The sequence below is a fragment of the Neolamprologus brichardi genome, chromosome 7 (assembly GCF_056152115.1).
Source record: "Neolamprologus brichardi isolate AB-2024 chromosome 7, ASM5615211v1, whole genome shotgun sequence".
Lineage (NCBI taxonomy): Eukaryota > Metazoa > Chordata > Actinopteri > Cichliformes > Cichlidae > Neolamprologus > Neolamprologus brichardi.
This window is the reverse complement of record NC_142110.1, coordinates 52,308,582-52,327,837: the sequence shown is the minus strand read 5'-3', so window position 1 is coordinate 52,327,837 and position 19,256 is coordinate 52,308,582. Positions and strand designations below refer to the sequence as shown.

Sequence of the window (19,256 nt, the reverse complement as noted above, 5' to 3'; positions counted from 1 at the left end):
ACAGGTGTATGCTGGGGCGATGGATTGATTAAAACAGCAGGCAGCAAAGCAAGGCAACAGTGCCACTGACATGTCAGAGGGGAAAAAAGATTCTGCTTAAATTCAGAGGGTGTGCTTGGTATATGATGTGAGCAGAAGAGTGGGGTATGTTTCGTGTGTACGGTGTGATGCCGTGTAGCTCGACTTGCCTGCCTGGTTCCCCCACCCCCTCCTCTGATATGCCTACTCCGTGCTTAGTGAAGTAGAGCGCAATACCTTTGTTCTTATTACTGCATGCACATTATGATTCAATTAATTCAATTAATGACCACTGCTGTGGAAAATTGCAGTAATGCAAAATAAGATTATTACACAATGTTTCACCAGTTAAATAAATCAATCGTTTATTTATTTACCGTTTAATGAGTTGTCATCGCTGCAGGTGTGCAACTCTCATTTCGACAACTTAAGCCTCTAATTACTTGTGTTGATTGTAATTAATTTCAAAAGTACACAAGCTTTACTATACTGGGTCTTATATATAAGACCCAGTTTTATACATATATATATATATATATATATATAGGTCTTTATATATATTATTTATATATTATATGCATATTATATATATATATATAATATATAAATATATATATATATATATAATATATAAATATATATATATATATATATATATATATATATTTTTTTTTTTTTATTTTTTTTTTAACCATACCAGTCACTGTTTGGAAAAAGGGCTTAATTACCTTTTCAAACAACGTGGATTACTGGCATTTCTCATTAGCCTCTTGAACCTTAAGATGATTTTATTTAAACTGTAAAGCCATGTAGATCTTTTTTTTTTGGGGGGGGGGGGGGTTAGGTATTCGGTATACAGGTGTTACTTACATTAAAACCTGACTACTAATGGTTTTGCTGGCTGTATTTCAGTATGCTTTGGAGGACATCGACCCACTGATTATAGAGCTGCGCGGGATCAATATAAGCTAAGAATACATAGATTGGGTGGCAAATCTCTCAACAGACCTGCCAAACACCCGCTCTCCTTCATTCCACCTCCCCCCATCCACTCTCCGCCATGTTTTAAACAACAAGATGAGAAGACCCATAATTGACTGTGATCTGTTCTCCCATTAGAATAAAAGACAGATCAATTGCACCATTTCTTTCATTCAATCTCTCATTCCTTCTCTATTTTAAGGGTGATGGGACAGATGGGTGCAGTGAGCAGAGACAAAAACACATCAGCCATCCTCTTTGATGCTAAATCAAAGCTGGTGGAATGCAAAGGAGTGCTTTTTTTCCAACACAGTGAATCAGCAAAACAAAGATGGTGGGGCACAGGTTTCTTTATTGCTGCCATGATACTTCCCGCTTGAGCTACTAATACTATTATAACAGGAAGAAAACAAGCCATTAAAACCGTTGGTGGTTAGAGTTACAAACCCATAATATGCCTTAATTGAGTATAGGATTAAGAGCCGTAAAAAGCAAGGAGACAGGAACAAGGAAGGGAAGCGCGTATATGCACGTAGGTATGTTATTTGAAATGTCCACTGTAAAGAATCCCTTAAAGTTTCTCATCATTTAACACAAATATTGTATAGCTGTCTTTCAGAATCAAGACTACTATCAGGAAATGCATAGTTTCGTTTTACGATTTGTTTTGTCTGGTAGCATTTTGTCTCTGAGTTTTGTTTTGGGACTCATTATTCATTTGTATACAAACTAAACAGAAATAAATTAAAGTCTAGTAGTAGATTTTCCTTTTTAAAATGGTCTTCTCACGTTTTGCTCTCCTTTAGCGATTCCAGGTGTGTACCCTGCTTCTTGCTCTATAACACTTTTTTAACATATGTTAACATTTCCCAGACAAGGAGTGTGTCCAGATTTTAAACAAATACTTGTAATACTGATGATTAATGACCCACCAGCTTTAGCTGTTTTGATCAATATTAGCAAATATTAGCCAGAAGACTAAACTCACAGCTACTCGCAGGGCTTGTATTATTAGAAATCCTGTTTTTATGCACCCGGTATAAACAGCACATCTGTTGTTGTCTATGAATCTGGCAGCCTTGCAAAATACTATCTCAAGAAATCATACACTCTAAAGAAGTCCTTCATCTCCTAAAGCCTCTTCATTAAACCACACTTTGTGTGACTATGATTAATATGTGGATACAAATTTCAAACATTCACATTTTAGCACAGGTGTGAATGCTTACAAGCTGCTTTTTTTCTGATGCACAGAGGTAAAAGCCATTTTTAAAGTGACAATGTTAACTACTGGAAGGGGGAAAAAATCCAAGGCATCCCACAAATGTCACAGACGTGTCATTAACTACAGCTGCTTTAGAAAATGCTGATCTGATATTTTGATTGCTTCTCTCCTATTGATCACTCTGAGCTAAAATCAATAAATACTTAATCCAAACCATCAACATATCTATTAGACATGTCTATTAAGGCTTACCATTGAACTAGCAAATAAAATCTGCCAATTGAAAAATGATTATTAATAGACTATGTACCACAAGTTTTTAAGGTGACAGTAATAAAATCATTAATTGAAAAGCCTTTAACTGACCAGGCATTTTACCTGTTATGTACAGATTTCCAGCCTTTGTTTTACTTCTAAAATCCTTCAAGATCAACTATGTGAGAGGGAAGGATTTACTTAAAGTATTTCAGACAGGCTTTAGATTTTATTATAGCACAAAAACAGGACCAGTAAAGGCTAAAGATCTTGTCATGGACTCTCTGTGCTTGTCCTGCTTGATTGCAGTGCTACGTTTAGAATACAGCATTGGGATTAAGGAAGTTGCACCAACTTGGTTAGAATTGTTCGCATCTGAAAGATTCCAACTTGTTTAAGAAAGCGTAGAGTCTCCCTAGACACAAAAGTCATCTGTAGAGCTGCACAGGGTTAAGACTTAGAATTATACATTCTTCATGGAATTTGTAGTAGAAAAAAACTACACACATTTTAATTGCTATGCAGTTGTTAGAGGTAGGTGATTAAAAAAATCAAGCGGCTAAACTACAGGTATAACTTAAAAACAGTAAGGAAAGGGTGGCCTGGTATTTATTACTTCTTAGTTCAGACAAAATTGAAGTTTCCATGGTAAACACTATGATTACATGTGCATCTGTAAACATGATAGCTCAAAAAGTTTAGAATGAATTCTGATAAAACATTGCAGGGGTGTAGAGTGGGCACATGTTAGTAATGTCTTGATGCATTCTCAATCATCCAGGAAAGTAAATCTCCAAAAGTTGATTCTGTTCATCTGGACATAGCGTTTTGTGGGAGAAACGTTTCTCCCACAAAATGCTACGCCCAGATGAACAGAATCAACTTTTGGAGACATGTTAGTAATCCATTAAAATTAGCCTCAAATGCACAAAGGTCTTTAAGGTCAACTTAATTATTTATTGGTTGAAAATCGACATGAAGCCTTGTAATTTAGAAACTAGGATTCTTACAAGTGTGGTGTGTATTGTCAGCATATGGAAAGTACCATATAAAGGTTTAAAATCATGTCACATCTGACCTCTGACCTCTCCTTCAAGGTCAATGAAATGATCCGAAGGCGAACGTAATGTTAATACTATATTGAACTACTAAAAAACTGTTTCTTACTGCCATTGTATGTATTGACAACATATAGGCATATAGAGGATGATAGATGGGGATTCAGAAATAGCCCTTTATATTTTTATGACTTAAATATTGGTTATAACCACTTAAATGCATTACAATTTGAATGGGGATACTATGTTCCTGAATTACTGTTATCACAACTGTTTCTTTTGGAAAACCAAATAAACTTTATGTAATTTTTTCATTTGGTAATTATTGCTAAACATTTAAACTAACTTACTAAATACTTAAATACATGCTATACACATGTATATCCACATAAGCAAAAAATTAAAAAATACTCAAAAGTGTATTAAAATGGGTTTCAATGGGGCAAATAATAAAAGCTTGCACTTTGAATTTGTCCATGCGCTACAAACTTCTGAAAGCATGTTTAAAAAGAAAGTCCTGGGTTCAAATCCGATTGCATGGGTTCTCTTTGGGTACTCTGGCTTTTACAGTCCAAAAACACGCATGGAGTTGGGTTACGCTAACTTGAGAGTGAATGGTTGTCTGTATGTCTGGGACAGAGTGGCGACTTGTCTTCTCACCATATGGCAGCTGAGATAGGCTATAGTCTCTCTGAAACCCTGATAGGTGCTGTACAGAAAAATGCAGGACAGACTTTATTCAATCAAAAATATAGTAGGTGACAGAATCTTATGGAGCATGCAATACATCTAAAATAAGCATTTCAGTAAGCTTACCACTTGGCTTTACCTTGCTTTATTTTCTACCCCCTGCCCCCAGAAAATCAAACTCGTAAGAGCATTCTTCAGGCAAAGTAGAAGAAAAAAAATTTAATCATGAATGTAATCAGTGATTAGCCTCTGTAAAACCATATCTATAAAACAAGCCTCAGTACCTTTTGTTAATGCCATTGCTCAGACAGAATGTGTTTTTCATAACATTGATGTAATCAGAGTAAATGCCTCGAGCAAATACTGCCCGGTTATTTTCGGAATTGTTTGTAGCAACATTGCATTTCTATAAACATGTGCAGTGATCCAGCTAATGGAGTAAAAGCATACCCTGGAGGTGCAAAATAGGCCATAGTCTACCATACAATGTCTATCTTATTGACACTGTTTTTACCACCGGACCATGAAGACATCTCAACCGAGGACAGTTTTCAAGAAAAGGGATACATTGTAAATATAATGTATCTTTTTTCTTGGAAATTGTCCCCGGACAAGGGGAGTGGGGGGCCTCAGGAAACTTTTGCCTGGAAGGTTCATAAAGGCTGGGCACTTGTGTCAGGGGTTGAAAACAAACTCTTTACAAAGAGACTGTCAACAGAGCATTAAATGATTCCTCTTCTTCTATGCGCCATGTCAGTGTGCCATTTCCTCTGCACATTGGCTGTACAGAGCTATGCATTTTTCATGAGGCTTAAAACAGAAATTGCATCCTGTCTGTTTTATTAGCATCTTAATCCTTTTTCACTATTGCTACTTGTGCCTCGGTTTTTGAGGCGTGTGCGGTCTTGATATAGAGACTTCACATGCCTCATCTGCTGCTTTTAGAAAGTGTCTCTTGCAATTTTGAGTGGTCAAAGCAAAATGAAATAAAAACTAAGACGGCGTTTAAATGCGCAGGTGTTTTTGTCTTACTTGTGTACATGCCACATATAAACACACAGCATTCTTTGCAACACCATTGATCTAATGGACTGTGTTTTCACTGCTAGTTTAGATTTTTATTTGAAATAAATAACACTCACCTCCTAAAGTAACGGCTTACTTCAAAGAGAGCCTTGTTGTCAAGTTTGTAAAGCTCTTTTTTTTTCAATAATCATGCAGAAGATGAAAGCTGCTGTATGAATTCAAATTTAATTTGTTCAGTCATCCATTAAAACGGTTTGTCTGTCTCCCCTGCCACCAGTCCATCCCCTCTCCTTCAGTGTCTCGCTGTCTCTCTCTCTCTTACACTCTAGAAAGCTGTGTGGCAAATTGGAGCTCCGGCATTGAATGCCAATGAGTAAAAGGGGAAAAATACATATTGAGGGCACAGTGAACTTAAGCAATTAAATTAAAAAGTTATTAACTTTGGAATGAGGGACACTGCTCCCTTTCCTGTCACTGCCTGCAGCCAGAGGCTTCAGAGTTCAAGGAAACAGGGAAAGAAGACGGGAGAAGGGAGAGAGGAAGACAAGTGGAGGAAAAAAGGAGGGAGAAAAGACCAGAGAGATTTTAGAGGTGAGGGTGAAGGTTGTAAGCCCCTGAGCAAAGATGCATTTTAAAGCTGTGTGTGGAATGATAATAATAATGAAAAACAACTTTGCTATGTGCGGTCAAATGCATCTCTGTGAACCTGCCCATTTGATCATTACACGCTTATTGTCTTAGACAAAGGACTGGCTCTTTGCCACTCACACGCCAGAGCCTAAGTCAGCATCATTGTAGCATTGTGGACTAAAATTTCAAGGGAGTGAGAATCAAAGTTAATTAAGCTTTTGCTGTGCTTTGCACAAATAATAAGTTTTGGGCTGACTACTAATTAACCCTGAGAAACCGCTTCCTTTCAGTAGACTAAGTGATATTTAGAACTATATCTGCTTTTTTTTTTTCTTACACAATTAACACTGTTCTACCGAGCATTACTAATTACTCTTCCGTATAATAATGGTCGTGTACTCTGATAAATGGAAGCGTATTTGCTTTTAATGTGTGTTAGAATTTTAAAATGCTAAGAATTAATTTAAGCATTTGATCATTTATGAGTGTGTTGAGTTGGAGGCTGGGATTTAAAATCACTGAAATACCAGCCTGGCCCTTCTGTAGCAAAGGCATGTGTTTCAGTATAAATGACTGTTAAGTAGTGTTAATCATTTACTTATTAATTTAACAAAGCGGCTGGTCCAGTAGCCCCTAAAGTCTTGATCACATAAAAATGTTTCCCCACAGTAGACTGTATATAAAATATGGCAGTATGTCCTGTGCTGTCACCATTCAGTTTTGATACCTGTCATTGTGAAGCCTTAACTTTGCCTTTATGGATGCTGTTTTTTTGTCTTTCATTTTTCTTTTTTTGGAGTCATATTTATCTAAGTTATCAGATAATGCTAGCAAGATTGCGAAACAGAGTGCATCTATAGACTATGTAAAGTAGGAGCGTCACAAAGATACTGACTAATCCTAATTACAGCTAAATAACAAACAAATAGCTGAAGCACAGGCTTCTTGGATGGCCTTTTAGTACAGTTAACCCCATAGAAAGCTATATTATTTGACAGATAATTGCATTCAAATGCAACAACAGGCACCAGCACCACTAACATTTCACTTGCATATCTCAAATTAGCTCAGGTGACGCCAAGCACAGAACTAGTAGCTAATTCTCAGCTGAACCCAGCTCTGCTCCAGCAATGGGGGAAATGAAAGCTAGTGGCAAAAGCTTTTTTTCTTTTTTCTTTTAATGTGTGCATTTTTATTGTAAATGTTTTTCAGCCTAGAGGTTGCCACTTGACAAAAACAGACCTAAAGCATTAAAACAACAAACTATAGATCCTATTTGTGGATAAATTAGCAGCAGATGACCAGTTTCTCTTTCTGCTGTGGGGTTTAGCATTGCTATCCCCGCAGCCTTAAACAAACAATAGCATGCTTGAAAACTCTCAGCATCAGTTTTCATTAAGGAAGCCTTCAACTATTTTGAGTGTAAGTCAAGAAAAATAAATCTTTTCCTTGTGACAGAAAATGTGCAAGATGCTATAAATAGTGTTTCGAACAACAGACTCAAAGACTTTTCATTTATGTATGTGGCCTTTTTTACATTTTTTTCGTCAGCTGTGCATCAGGGAGGGGTTTTTTTTCCATTACAAGGACATTATGAAGGCATCACACCCATGAGATAAGCCAACTCTAGACAAGCGTAGCATGGATGACAAAGTAGAAAAAGATGACAATTCAAAGACATTTTGTAAGCATATTGCAGAGGATGTGTGATATTCTGTCATATCTGATCCTTTGTGCTCCCAGCTCCTCTCAGAAGCCATGGATGAAAATATAGTCATATTCAGGGAGCGTACTGCAAAGTGAAGAATGAGCATCTGTGTTCTCAATGCATCAAGGTCATAAAGCGTCATCCCAAAGCACATTAGCCTGTAGAGCCGAGTCAAGCAGGGGCAAAAATCGATAAAGCAAGTCTCAGAACAATAGCATACACGCAGTTCTGCTACATTTTAGTTACTCTTACTACCAAATATCCTCAATAGGTTGCAAAAGCACAGAACCCTATGGAAAATCTGAAGTGTACTAGAACGATAATACTGGCGGAAAGGAGCATATGAAGACAAGATATAGAGACATGAAGAGACGTTTCAGGCAAGAGGCGAATGAGTTTGTCCTCGCCTGGTGACAGATGCAATTCTGAGTTGTCAGTTACAACCTTCAGTTGGTTGCTCTAATTAGAAGAAAATAAAAAAAAAGAATATTAAAAAAGGAAATGTTAATTACAGGTTTTTACATTCTTTACCAAAAGTTGCACTTTGCTGACCCCAGTTGAAATAGTCCTCTTTATAGCGTTTACTGACACAGCTGACCCACGTATGGTAGTCATACTGAGACCATTTATTGCAAAATCAATCAGGAGCATGTGCAATGCATTCACACCAGATGCTTCAAAATGTGGACTGTGACCACTTGATGCCACAGCAGTATGTCTCTTGGATCTGGAGGCACTAACCACGCAGGTGGTTTAAATCCCAAGATTGTCTCCTTTGAAATAGGAGGATGCTGGACCTGCTGACAGCATACGAAAGCCCCCCAGAAGCAGCTCCTCTAAAGATAATTTAGTTCTAAACTTTTACTGCAGTGCTGCTCAGGCTATTTTAAGCTAAGAAACATCAGAGAAGGTACCTGTGAAGAGAGCCTTAGAGGGTTCAGGCATGTCACCTTTTTTTTTCCATTTCTCACTATCTCCCAATTAACCATTTTCTTCTGCTGAACCATGACTAATACCTTACTCTGGTTTTTTTACATGCTAACTATGAAGAGGCAGAGGAATAGAAATTTTCTCAATGTGCACTGATACTATATTGATTCCAATCAAGTGTTTTTGGAGCCATTTTTTTATACTCGTAGAGACTCTTCAGTCCGCAGATCTTTTAATACAGAGAATGCAAAACTCATTTTAAAACCAGTGTAGTCAGGGCTGGCCAGATCACCAAAATTATAAGAGAACAACCTACTGAAAATATATTGAGCCATCCATTTATGAAACAGTTGAGGAAAAAGCAACAGAAAGGTACAATTTATAAAATTACAATATTAATATTTCATTCTTTTCCATATTCAGTCAGTCAACAGCATGGCTACTTTTCTGATCAACCAATGTGTATATGTGCCATTTGGTACACCATGGAAAACCTCAAGCCACACCCATGTTCTGTGCATAATCGGTGCACATGTGTAAAGATTTGTGACTATAGTATACATGACGCTATCATGTTGCCAGAAGAAGCCAAAAATGGTCAAAAGAGCTTAGTAGTAAGTCTTGCTACTTACTAGGTCTCCCCAAAACCATGATTCCACACAGACTCAAAGAATAAAAAGTACTGTTGTTGGCAGCATATGCAAATTAACACTAAAAAGCAACCTACAGTTAGGAACATACTAGGGGTGCAATGATACACAAAATTCACGGTTCGGTTCGGTACTTTGGTGTCACGGTTTGATATTTTTTCGATACAAAAAAAATGTTCATGCTTTTTTAATTTGTCATTTATTAAAATTATAAATATATATATTTTAACTCAAAAGTACAGTTTTGCAAAGTAATAAAAAAAAAATCTATCTGATCGAGAAATCACTCATCTTTGGAAAAGAGAGTTTATTACAGAGAAATGGCTCTTTCCAAAATAAAAGCTATACTATATGCTTCTTCTGGGCTATATTCTCAGCAGCATATTAAACATATCAGGTCCCCATAAGGAGAATCATGTGCTAACGGCTGTCTAAATGACTCGGCTAAAGTTTGTAGCATGCATGCTTGTTGTTTTTGTCTGCTTCCACTTGTCTTTGCACTAGGATGATGTCGGCGTAAATGTGCAGTCATATTCATTGTGTTCCCACTAGTGCTGTCAGCGTAAATCTGAAATGACGTTAACGCCACAACATGGCAAATCTCCGTTAACGAGATACCGCGGATCGCCCCGTGCGTGGGGCTGGACGGCGTCAACACGTTAACGAGCAAACTGTGCTAACGCAGTAGTTCCCACCCATGTAATTGAGCATTGCGTGGCACATCCGACATACTGTTTTACTTTTGTCCATGACACGCTTACCTTCAGGGTCATACTTCACATGAAGACCAAAATAGTTCCAAAGGCCAGATCTGAATGAGGGTGGGGGAGGTTCAATTTGCCATGTTGCAATGAGCTTAGCTTCTGTCTTGCTAGCTTGCGCTGTGCTCAGTGCAGCCTAGGCGGAGTAGTCGAACGCAGATCCACTGAGCTCTCAACACAGACAGCATCGTCAGAAGAAAAGTTGAAAAAATAAATAAAAAATTTTGTATTGTTAGATACATATGCGTACCAAACCAAAAGCACTGTATCGAACGGTTCAATATCGACACGAGTATTGTTGCACCCCTAGAACATACCTTTAGCTGTTGTTGGTGCACATGTCAATCATATGTTAAACCTGCTCCAGCACTACAGAAAATTTGAATGATACATCCACAGTAAAGCATACATGTCTGTAAAGATTTTCCGTAATTTAGTCATGAAAGTATAACGTTCACTTCAGAATTTGATAACAAGGCATTTGTAAATGACACAGTTTTATGTTTAATTGTCTAAAATTGTCAGAGTAATGTACTATGTGGTAAGGGGTGCATGCATGGTAAAATGCATGGTACATGAGATTAAAAAAAATGAATGAATGAACTCTTCACACATGTTTTTAGTCTGAGGCTCATCCGCTCCAATCTCCTTGTCTCCCATTGCCAGACTTCAAAGACATCTCTGGGGAGAAGCTTCAAAACATTAAGCATGACAGGCTTTCTCAGGGATCCCACAGAGTCCCAAAGTAGCCAAGAAACAAAAAGAAAGTTTCTCTCCAGCTATTTGTTTTAAAGTTGTTCTGTTAAAAAAAGAAAAAGAAAACGTCATTTGCTCTCTCTTTACCTGGCCTCGCTTTTATCTTGCACCCTCTATTGTACTTCCCGTTAGCTTTTCCACTGTTTGTGTTATCCCTCTTTACCTTCTTTTCCCACTCTTGCTTCATCCTGCCTGTACCTTTGCAGTAGTCTCAAACAGAAGAGCTTAAATCATATCAGTGGTGGGAGCTTTGCCAAGTGCCATCCATTATACTGAAGCAGTGCTGCAATGTTGTCTCTTTTCTCATGTTTTTTTTCATATTTCAGCTTTATTCTCCATTAATCCCCTTTTTCTTCAGCCCTCTTTGTGACATTAACTCAATTTCTTACACCATACTCATTATCTCCCCATCATATCTGCGCTCCCTCTGATGTTACACTGTAGTTTTCTTGACCATATCTTCTTTCCAACTTCCTCTCTTTTCTTTGCTGTCAACATTTGCTGTTTTATATATCTCACTCTTTTACCCCTTTCAACTGAAGCCCAGTGTGTTTTTTTTCTCTTGCCAACCTTCTTGTCTGCTTTCTTGTGTCACCAAGAGTGGCAGCAGCCAGCAGACTTCCTGACGATGGTTCTCTTACATTATTTTTTTTTCTTTTCCTTTTGGCTAACCCTGTATATCTTTTCTTCTTCCCGTATCATTTCCTCTTTTTTTTTCTTTTCCAGGAATGGGTAACAGCCACTGACCTGCTCATCTCTTTGGACAGGCTTAACACCTTTGGAGATGAGTTTTTCAAGGACGCTAAAGTGCTGCGCTCGTACTTCTATGCCATCTCTGATTTCTCTGTGGGTGGCAGGTAAGAGACACCAGAAAATGCGGTGCCAAAGCAATGTCACCATGCTTGATACTTTCTGAAATAATAAATGTTGGGAACTAGTGTTGCTTAAGCAATTTTGATTTTCGACTTCACTAGTAGCTGTTTTTAAGGGAGTTATATAGTACCGAATGGCCAAATGTGTTTTAAAGTAAACTAATTCCCTGGCTGAGGTGTTATGGGTTTGGTGGCTGGACATGCAAAGCACAGATTTTACCCAGTATATCATAAGTTGATCAGTTTTAAGGTTTTATGTATCAGGACATGATAAAATGCATTTGGTTCTTAGTAGGTCTTCAAATTAAATAAATACGACCTCAGATGAACAAGTGCACCTAACTTATTATCCCGTGTCACTATTCATTTAACAAAATTTAGACCAAATGCAGAAGCACTGTTTGAAAAACTAGATCTATGCCATGATTCAGTAACCCTTTTCTGTGGTCCACTCATCTTAACAATGTTGTTTCAGTTCACTGAGGTTTCTAGGTAGTCATTTATTCACAGCTCCCTGTAGCTGCTGCCAAAGCAGTTAATCGGGTTGAAGTTTGATTGCACCTTGATTTTTTTTCTTTTTCAGCCATTCTGATGTAGATTTGCTGTTAGGGTCAGTACTAATGTTTTGTTGTATGATCCAATTCGGGCCAAGCTAAAGTTGTCAGATGTCGCATTTAACACTAGAACACTCGTGGTATACAGAGGAGTTCATGGTTGACTCAATGAATGCTAGTTGTCCAGGTCCTATGGCTACACAACAAACCCAAATCATCACCCCTCCACCACCTGGAACACTGCAGCTGTTTCAATGAGATGTTTGTGCAGATATGCTGTATTTGGTTTTCATTAAATGTGGTGTTGTGCATCATGGCCAAAGATCTCCACTTTTGGTACAGACTAGATGAGAAGTCTTCCAGAGGTGCTGTGGTTTTCTCGGATGCAACTTTGCAAACCTAAGCCATGCTGTGTTGTTCCTTTTCTCCTAGCAACTCTTTCCAATCAAGCCATCAGTCTTTTTCTTGTCACGAACTTTAGCATTTAACATGCTAACTGAGGCTTGTAGAGTCTGAGATAAGCTTTTCACAGTCTGACCTTGAGGTGAATTTGTTGGGGCATCTGCTACTGGGGAGACTGGCAACTGTTTTGAATGTTGTGGGCTTGTAGAAATCTTTCTCACTGAAAAATGGTGAACTTAAGATTGTTTGGAAATAGTCTTTGAACGCTTCCTAGATTAATGGGCAACAACAATTGCTTCTGTAAGATCACAGCTGATGTCTTTCCTCCTTAGCGTTGTGTTAACACACACCTGAATGCTCCGGACCCACAAACTGCCAAAATTTCTGCTTTTGCTGATGATCAATTCATCAAATGCCTTTGATTAGCAACAACTGGCTGCTACTTACCTTCTTAATTTCTATGAAAGCAGTAAGGGTGTGCTTAACTTTTCATACACTGCTTCTGCATTCTTAAATGTTGTTAATTAAATCATTTTACAGTGTATTTATTCATCTGAGCTTGAATTTGCCAAATCTAAAAGTTTACTAAGAACAACAAGATTTTTACTATGCCCTGATATATGAAACCTTAGAACTTTCTTTTTACTGTACCATGACTCTGTGTGACCATGGCAAGATAACATGCTGAACCTATATTCTGTCCTGCTTTCTGCCTGTCAAGTTGCCATCAAATGAAAGTAAACCAGGATAATTCTCACTTCTCCTTCCACATCCTTGGGTTTATAACTCATAGTAATGAAAGGGGACATGGTACCAAAGACCAGGCTGCACCTTGGCAGTGCAGATAGAACTGAACGATTAAGCAGCTGAGATGAAGCCCTCACAAAAAAAGCAAAGTTGATCTGACATCTGTCATAAACACTTAGGGTCTTTCAGCTGGATGACAAATTACCCACCAATGTCACAGCACGTGGGTAAGAGAGCCACATGGCCATTAGCCATATACTGGTGCTTTCTGCTTAAGTACACGTGTTTTTACACCACATGCTACAGGTCAAGTCAGCAAACCAGATGCTATTAAAAAGTCCTCCAGGTTTTCCACAATATATCAATAGTGCAAAAAGAGCTGTGGTGGCTTCAAGGTAAGAAAAACAAGCTTACGACCAGAAGGTCGCTAGTTAAAACCTTGGACCCTGGACGGGAAAGTGAGAAAACAGCACTTTCCTCTGTCTCATCAAAGAAAGGCCCTTAACCTCAGTTGCTCCAGCGGAGGTGCTCAGTGGTCAGCAGGGTATGCTTAAGTTATATAAGGAAGCTTTGGGGTCTAACTTTGTCAATGTGAAGACAGAATTTAGCGAATATATTTTGAGTATAGCAAAATAAAGTAATTTTGGAAACAACCCACTCATGAGACAGATGTCTAAATATCTATGAGAAAATTTAAAGTGCACACATTATATGCTGCCAGTATATTTCAGATCAACACTCTCATATTCACACCTCACTTCTAGCTGTCTAATATGTAGATCGGAAGCACCTCAGAGATAACGGAAAGGAATGGGTGTGAGCCTCAGGCAAGCATACATCTAGTTCTGGGACAGCTGGCTAAATTTGACACAGCTTACCACTCAGCGACAAGTGCCTGTACCCCTGTCACAACCACTTGACAAACCCAGTGACACTGCCAGGAAATAGTGCACACAGGAAGGCATAGCTGTCATCATGCTTCAGAGGAAATAATCCACAGGCAGAGGGGAAGGAAATTAGCAGATAACAGTCTTATGAAAACTGAACTAAACAATCACGTTTAGCTCACAAATATTGACTTTTAATTTTGGAAGTTATTAAAATTACTGGAGACGCAAAATTTCATTTATAAATTAAAAAAAGATATGCATAGAGTTAATGCTTTTGCACATACTAACACAGTTACCAACAGAGCGTTACTGTAATCGATTACTTTTTTCAAGTAACGAGTAAAGTAAGGGATTACTATTGCAAAAACGGTAGTTAGATTACCATTACTTTCCCGTAGGAACGCTGCGTTACTGCCTTACTTAAACCGTTTTTGCGAGAATGTCTCATGACAGTGACGTAAACGAGTTCCACGTTCGTGACAACAGTTGTGTGCTGATCAACAATGTATAATATATCGAGTGCGGGAGAGAGTATGAGGTGCAGCGTTTAAAGCGTGGAAGTACTGACCTTATTTTGAGTTTGATTCCATAAAAAGTGACAAAAACATCAGTGTCCGTTGTGCGTGGGAAGAAAACTTCTTTTTACAGCGAAAAAACCCCTAAACTTCCAAGCAAGCGCTACAGTGCGAGTGCGCTACAACGTAATGGGAAATTCACAGAGAAACTCGCAGAGTCTTCAACTGACCGCTGCGGCACACCTGCACCAGGGTAAACCTCCGCCTACGCCACTCCTGCTTTACAAGTGAAAATAGAGCAACAGGACCACTGAGTCTTTGACTTTATTTATTTTCTGCTGTGTTTCACTTGCATGTATTTGAAAGAGTGAATGTAAACACACACAAAAAAAATTATTTTATGTGCTGGAATGTACAGAAAATAGGTTTAAATGTTAAACAAATTTCTTCCGGTCAGAAAATGTTGCATATAATTACATTTTTTCTTGATGCATAAAGTTAAAAGAATAAAACTAATAAAACAAGTTTTAAAAAGAGACTTTCCATTTGATTACATTTTGTATGATGGATTATGCAGAAAAAGTAGAATTGGGCTGAAAGATCTATCGCTTTATCACCTATTCAGGTTGTAAATCGTGTTTTTAAAAAGTAACTAAGTAATTAATTACTTTTGAAAATAAGTAATCAGTAAAGTAACGAGATTACTTTTTGGGGGAAGTAATCAGTAATTAGTTACTGATTACTTTTTATAAGTAACTTGACCAACACTCGTTACCAATATTAGAGATACTGCACTCACTTGTTGCTGTTTCTGATACACTGGGTGAGTGTGAGTGTATTATTAGTGGCATATTAACACAGTTGAAAAGTGTAGTTGCTGAAGGGGAATAAAAGCCCTGCCTCACTCCAGACCACGTTTTCATCGGTGAAGGATAATAGAAAGTGACAACTTCTTACGGTGGAACTACCTTCCCGCTTTCCTTCCGCCTTCAAATCCATTCACTGTGTGCATAACTGTGTCCAAATTTGTGTGAGTAAAAAGGGGAGGAAAAACAGAGACAAACGAAAGCTTGTACATGCAGACTTTACCTAACTATCGATGTTTCCCCCAGATGTAAGTGTAACGGCCATGCCAGCGAGTGCATTGAGCGAGAACATGGTAACCTGGTCTGCGCCTGCCAGCATCACACAGTGGGAGCCGACTGCCAGAGATGTCACCCCTTTTACCAGGATAGACCCTGGGCCAGGGCCACTGGGGACTCTGCCAATGAGTGTTTGAGTGAGTAGCTTGATCCCGGGGTGACACCGTGAACCCACTGGGTGCAGCCATCTGGAAAATACACGGGCCAGTGTTAAATTCAAATGACAGTCTTAGGCTGTCAGAGATCCCATTTAATCCATCAGTGTGCTACCTCACATCAATCCCCAGTATTTCTTAAATCTCGATATCTTCACATGCACCTTTTGTCTTTTATTGTGGGAGTTAGTAAATACAACCATTCATCACTGTTGGGGAGGATAAAAAGCTCGTAGTCTGACATGAAGTCCTCGTGGAAATCACTGAACTTTACTGATCTTCATTACGCTCTAGGCTGAATGATTTTTTATTATGCTGAACTCAGCTTTACACATAATTTAACAATACGTCTGCCACCGCAGATGACCTTTTTTTCTTTTTTTGTGTGCAAAAGTTGCCAGTAAAGGAAATAATTTGATGTATTTAAAATTGCCTGATTGCAGAGCCAAACAGCTGAGAGATCCCTGGAAGATTTGTGTATATTTGAGTTTTGGCTCATATGCACAAATGTTTGCAGGAATTCTCCCACCGTTGCTTTTGTATATGTGATTTAGCTGAGTGTTATCGGGTTTGGCTCGTCAGACCATGCATTCCAGCTGAATCCTGCTGACGATTAACCCTTCTTTTTTTCCCCCTGAATTCTATTAAGCAGCAGACTTGCTCTAATTACTCTTGCACTTGCTTCCAAGCAGATGGCATCTTAAATAGACTTCTGCACCCAACTTAATCAATTCTGTGCATTAATATAGACACCTTATAAAAGCACCAGAAAATGTGAAAGTGCAAAAAACCAAATGCTCATTGTAATTGTTCATCTCTGTCTGGCAAAAGATTCATTTTGACTGAGTTTGCCCCAGCCAATGCCGAAACAGTAATCACTGCTTTTAACTACTTGTGATTACAATCAGCAAATCAAAATCAACATACACTAAATACACAGAGTCATGTAAACAATAAAAAACAGGCTTTTTGGTGTTTAAACTAAATTTCTGACAAAATATTATTTTATTAAACTTCATCATCAAAAGGCTGGACAGTCTACATAAACATATGTCGAATAGAAGAGGTTCAAACATAAGGTCTGTGGACCAGAATCAGCCCAAAAAAGACTCCAACCTGGCCCACTGGACAGCTGTGGAAAATGTGAAGGAGGACATAAATTTTGGACTGTTAACAGCATTTTCATAAACAACTTATTGTACTGACAAAGACCTCACCCACAGCCATTCATACTACATTAATAAAGTAATAGATAAACAATTAAATGACAGAAAAATTCCTGATTTTTCACAATGTACTATAGAAACGTCTGTTTGTTTTACAGTGTGTACACAGTTAAATCAATAATAAGAATAGGAAATTTTCTTTGAATGAACAGAAACTTGCCACTTTATGATTACAGGGCAGTCTTGGCAATGAGGTATCAGAAGTTTCAGTAATTTTACACATGAATTTCTTACAGTTTAAGCCCAAAGCTTCATGCTGAGTCTTTCATTTACTATAGTGTTTCTTTATCATGTAGAAAAACTGAGACAGTCTATTGAAATAACTCTTCTTTTTCTTATTTTGAGATATCTCATGGATTAAACTTGTCCGGCCCACTTAAGATCAAAGTGGGTTGTATGCGGCCATCGATGCAAAATCTTGTTAGAGTCTGTAAATGAAGGACTTACAGGGTAAGTTTCCTTTAAAATATATTACCCCATAAACTAAAAAACATGCCTTATTATACGAGCTATAAAATAATATAGGCTGCAGTACAAAGTTTAAGATTTAGTGTTTTATCTCCAGTTTTATGACTACATAAAAACGTCCTTTCCTCAATTATGATAATTTTACATAAAACACTGTAAGTTTTGATATGATTCACTGGCAGGCATTGGGTGTTCTATATATTTAGTAATTTATTAGCCATGCAACCCATTATCTTAGCAAGGGCAGTGTTTGGATTTGCAAACATTCATAGCGACATGTAGACTGGCATGTGTTGACAATATGGATCATTTCAGAGAATTTAGATGTATTCTTGTTAAACACGTGTTTCTGCATTTATTGTGGATGTATAATGTGTCCATCCATCTGTCCATGGATTGAAATCTATCCCTGCTGACACTGGACAAGAAATAGGGCACACCCTGCGGGTCAGCATTCAGCCAAAGACCTGACACATACTATAGAGGCAGGCAACCATTTACACCCCTATTCACACCTAAAAGTTGTAAAGCTAACTTGCATGTCTCGCGTGTGGACAGTGAGAGGAAACTGTAGCATGCAGAGGGAACCCATACAGGCAGAAAGAGTGCCACATCATTTTATTGATGATGATGGTGATTGATGTGGTCATTGTTTAAAGACTGCTATTCAAAAATGATTTTTAAATGATTATTAGTTTTTTCTAGTGGTACTGGTAGTAAGCCAGTTTTCCAACTTTTTCTAATTCAGCAGGTAGAAAAGCTAAAATGATAACAACAGAAATTTGTTCCTCAATAGACTTTAATGTAAAAGGTTTTCATTATCTTAATATAAATTGATTAGCACACAACAGCTGCTGCTACTAACAGAGCAAAAACATAGTAACACAAAGATATTAAAGTTATGTTTGTGGCCCATTTAAAAATTAGCTACCCAGATTATACAACATCAGTTTAAGAAAAAATGAACAAAAAAACATCCAGAAGACTCTGGTGAGTCAAGCATCTCTTTTAATTGATATTTTTACACAGATATTCTTTTAGAACTGAAAATAAACTGCACCAGATGAGACCTTTAAAGATTTTTTAACTCTTGAAAGCTAACAATACGGCAATAATAAAGACAAAACATGAATTTTGTAAAACAAACACCAAGTGACACCCAGTTAATTAACTTCCTATTTTCTGCAGTCACGTCTTTTGCTGCATATAATAAATCATATTACAGAGATTTAAAACTTAAGCTACTGCTCACTTTTCAATAATTAACTTGTAGCTTCATATCATATATGATCATCCCAGAAAATCCAATTTATTAAATTTGTCTCTTAATCATTGCAGTGTTTGTTTGTGAGCACACGCAATGGGTTTGAATGAAGGATCAGATTCCTCAAAGGCTTTCCATTTCAGCACAAGCACTGCAGTGTTAAGTAAATGATTACCCACATTTACCAGAATGCTTAAAACAACACGAATAAGCACAAGTACAGTCATTCCAAATAACCCAGTGCTGACCCTGGATGGATTGTGTCAGCACAATGCTTTGGTCAATCGGGAAAATTTGCATAATCTTCCCACATAAAATGACACTTGACACATT

At 37.8% G+C, this 19,256-nt stretch overlaps 1 protein-coding gene across 1 annotated transcript in view; it reads left to right on the top strand.

Annotated features, from left to right (window-relative positions):
• Positions 1–19,256, top strand: part of lamc3 (laminin, gamma 3) — a 134,521-nt gene that overhangs the window by 15,343 nt on the left and 99,922 nt on the right. Inside the window, exons 3-4 of the mRNA XM_006796809.3 lie at positions 11,415–11,545; positions 15,781–15,947. Of these exons, the coding sequence (XP_006796872.2) occupies positions 11,415–11,545; positions 15,781–15,947 (298 nt within the window). The remainder of the gene's footprint in view (positions 1–11,414; positions 11,546–15,780; positions 15,948–19,256) is intronic.